Consider the following 3,685-nt stretch of genomic DNA (forward strand, 5'->3'; position numbering starts at 1 on the left):
CCCTCTGTCCCCTCCTCCAGGGCGCTGATGAACACACTGAACAGCGCTGGCCCCAGCACCGCCCCAAGGGCTAAAGCACAAATCCTGCAGGACTCGCTCTGTGGTCGTTGCCCCTACCCAGGAAGGGGCCTCTCAGGTTTGGGGGCGCTGAAGTGCGTCGACGCTTGGTTTCGGCTGCTTTCACAGCTCTTGTCCCGTTTCCCAGGGAGGCTGACAGAGTCATCCTCACCACGTGTCAGGAGAAAGGAGCCCACCTGGACACCTTCCACGCCATCTCACAGAAACTGGGCAACAAGACCGCGAGCGAGGTGAGGGGTCGGCGCGGAAAAGCTCGTGTCTGCTCCAGCCAGCGGGGAGAGGGGGCGGAAAGGAAGGCAAGGCGGGGGGCAACTGTCCTGTTAGTCTCCCAAATGTAACTTTAATTTGATGTTGTGTCAGAGAAAAAATAATAAAAAAAAAATATGAAACCAGAGCAAACCCTAATTTGGCTCCGCTGGAGCCAAAAAATGCCTTTTCACAGCAGCACCATCGCTTCTCTGGCCTCGTTTGGCACCAGAATTGTTTCAGGCTGGGTCTTCAACCTTTTACTTCCAACTGCTCTGGAATTTTCCCAAACTGCCTGGTTTTTACCTGCAAGTCAGAACGTAACTGTCCTTCCAGAGACCAGAACGACCTCGTGCGCTCCCATTTCCCTTTCCCTTTACTGACTGAATCTTGCATAAAAATGCGATTTGGGGTTGGTTTGGTTTTTTTTTTTTTTTTTTAACATACAAGTACAAAACACCTTCAACTTGATAACACAAAATGCTATTTCATCTCGAGTCACCTTGGGCCTCCCTTGTTCTTCAGGTGTCCCACAGGTTCAGAGAACTGATGAGGCTGTTCCACACATCCTGCGACGGAAGCTCCGAAGATGAGGAGGACGCCACGAGCACCAGCAACACCGACCAGTTGTCCGATAAAGATCTTCTGCTTTCGGAGGAAGAACCCGACGACTGACGTTTTTTCTGGCTCCACAAGCTACTGACCGCGTCAGGAGGGTTGTTTGCCAGTTTTGCTGCTAGATGGGTGCTGGGGAGAAAGGAAAACTTTGCACAGGTACTTCACAAAGCACCTCTGGTGTGGGTTGGTTTTTTTATTTCTGATCAATTCCCCGCTCAACTCCTGCCGAGCTGCACTTCTCCAGCCTAGAGGAACGAAGGAAGGTGTCGGGCGAAACGACAGAAGTGACGCTCGCGGGCACTGATCTCGGTGACATTTGGGCCACCAGCCTTTGGAGCGAATGTGTAAATACTGTAGCATAAGTTGTCTGGTTTCAGGTGGAACAAACACGATTTATTTTCTTTTTTTTGTGCATTTTTCCCGTTGTGTTGATTGTCCGCAGGGAAGTTAAACGCTCTGAATTCCGTATTTATTATGTGGTCTTAATTCTGACGGGCAGAGCAAATTCATTTTGTGAAGCTTGAAAAGAAACCAAATGTAAAAAACCAGCTCCTGCCCCCTAAAACAAAGCAGCTTTTCTTTTTTTATGACACAACACAAGTAGCTGGACAACGTACGCCAGCCTTTGTGCCAGGATTTTGTTGAAATGAAAAGGAAGCAGCAGTTGGGCCGTCTTTAAAGCCGTTCCCTTTATTCTGAGAGTGATCTTCACGCCGTTCTTACTTCCTTTATCCCGAGTAATAAAGAGGAGTTAGTCTGAATCTGCTTCGTCGTCAGACTCGTCTGCTTCAAACCCCGCTTCGTAGCACTGGGCCAGAGTCCTGAGCTCCTCCAGGGCCTCCCGGAACTCCTCCTGCTCAACGCCGGCGGCGAAGAAGCTGGCCCAGCGCCCCGGGTTCAGCTTCTGTAGGTCTTGGTACAAGCCGCGGAGGAGCGTGCGCACAACCGGGGACGACTGCAGGGCTGCCAGGACCGGGATGCTTTCCACAGCTGCAGGGAAACACATCTGTTTGTCTGCCCACCCTGGTGTACGTTACAAACAGTTGCTTTACTCCAAAGCCTGAGAATCGCTTAACGCTCGTCATTCCTGCCCTACAACCTCACAAGCGTTTGTTTTGTTGCGGTTTTTTAAATGATTCTCGTTTACCTCTGTTCGATCACCCCCGTGTGATCGTTTTTGTTGCAAATTAAGTTTGGGGAGGGGGCGCTTGTTACCTGCTGAGGAATAACTGGGAGGTTTGTCCAGGAGGAAACCTTGTCTGGTCAGAAGAGGAGAGAAAAACTGGGGGTACGGAGGCAGCGTGTCACAGGGCTGCTCGAGCACGTGGGCTGTGCTGTAAGGAAGAAGGTGAATAAAGTTACCCGAAAACTCGCTCCACCATCAGTTCCCGGTTTTAAAAAACCAAACCCAACCCTCAAGACTGGTTGGTACCAACCTGAGTGCCCCAGGAAACACGGTGTGCAGGTAGCGCTGCAGCACCTCCTCGGCGCTCTCGCAGGCGTGCAGCGGCGACGCGGGCGGCTTCCCCGGGCGGCTGCTGCGAAGAAAACCGACGTGTGGTCTTTTTCCAGGGGAAAGTTTGGGTGACTCGGCTGCTTTTCAGCTGTTTTGTAGCAGAGAACTGGCTACATCACTACGGGGTTGGGGTTTTTTTTTTTGCCATTCTGTTGACCCTCCTAATAAACCGATCGCGAGTGACTTGGGTAAGAAGCGAGCGCCAGGGGTCTGAAGGGAGCGGTGCCGCCCGAAGGCCGATTACCTGATGGGGCTTTCTTTGCAAATTCCTCGTAGCACAACAGACTGAGCAAAACAGCAGCTGACCTTGTGCTTCCTACACGGAGACAGGAGCTCCCAGGGCGCGTCGTGCTGGTAGGAGCGTAAAGTATCGGGGAGCGAGTAGGCACGTCGTCGGGCCGGGAATGGGATGGAAGCCCACGCAGCCACAACCTACGAGTCGGGTGGGAAATCAACGCTCTGGGTTTGTGCTCCTCGGTATTTGTGGCTGGATGTGGAACAGAGCAGCAGCTCTTGCCTCCAGCTCAGGGGAGCGGAAAGGATAAAAAAAAACCAGGCTCTCACCTTCCGCCCGGAGAAGTTGAGGGTTTCAGCGAGATGCATCATCGAGCCCTGAGAGGAGCTGAGCCGGTACGGAGCGGTAAGGGTGTCGAGCGCCGCTGCCAAAATTGCGCTGCTGTGGTAGTTGAGGGATGCCTGGGGAGGGAGACAAACGGGAGAGTTGCAGGAGGAGCTCAATTCAGCTGTTCCGTAATGTGGTTTTGTTCCTTAACCGGTTGTTTTTTACATTTAACTTCAGCGTATTGTAAACTGAGCCTTTGCTGAGGGTGTTTAACAGTTACTTGGGGGGTTTGGATAAACGGGTTCGCAAACAAAGGAGCAGCTGCCGGTTTTCTGGTCAGCAGCTTCTCAGGGCTCAGACAAGGCTGGAGAACAGACTGCACGGGGAGAACAACGCCGTAAAGCCGTTTTGTCGGTGCCGAAGCTGAAGGCAGTACCCGCCCCGGGGAAGGCTGCAATAAACAAACCGCGCCGATATTTTCAAAAGTGTGAAAAACCACGAGTGAAAAGTTGGCAGGTAAGGCTCTGCTAGCAGTGAAAATGCAGGAAACGGGGGAGAAAAAAACTCTGTTGTGAAAAACCCTGGCTAAGAGCACGCGGCTGCAGAAACCGCTCTCGGTAAATCTGAAACAGCTGATGCGGCCCCGGGCCGGGGGCGGCTTTCAG

General features: G+C 52.5%; 1 protein-coding gene across 1 annotated transcript in view; it reads right to left on the reverse strand.

Moving 5' to 3' along the window:
- Nucleotides 1-1,693: 1,693 nt before the first annotated feature.
- Nucleotides 1,694-3,685, reverse strand: part of MSTO1 (misato 1, mitochondrial distribution and morphology regulator) — a gene marked incomplete at its 5' end in the record, with an annotated part of 2,603 nt that continues 611 nt past the window's right edge. The window contains 5 exons of the mRNA XM_009866857.1: nucleotides 1,694-1,932; nucleotides 2,158-2,276; nucleotides 2,379-2,480; nucleotides 2,703-2,890; nucleotides 3,023-3,154. Of these exons, the coding sequence (XP_009865159.1) occupies nucleotides 1,694-1,932; nucleotides 2,158-2,276; nucleotides 2,379-2,480; nucleotides 2,703-2,890; nucleotides 3,023-3,154 (780 nt within the window). The remainder of the gene's footprint in view (nucleotides 1,933-2,157; nucleotides 2,277-2,378; nucleotides 2,481-2,702; nucleotides 2,891-3,022; nucleotides 3,155-3,685) is intronic.

The sequence above is a fragment of the Apaloderma vittatum genome, unplaced genomic scaffold (genome assembly GCF_000703405.1).
Source record: "Apaloderma vittatum isolate BGI_N311 unplaced genomic scaffold, ASM70340v1 scaffold34773, whole genome shotgun sequence".
NCBI classification, from domain to species: domain Eukaryota; kingdom Metazoa; phylum Chordata; class Aves; order Trogoniformes; family Trogonidae; genus Apaloderma; species Apaloderma vittatum.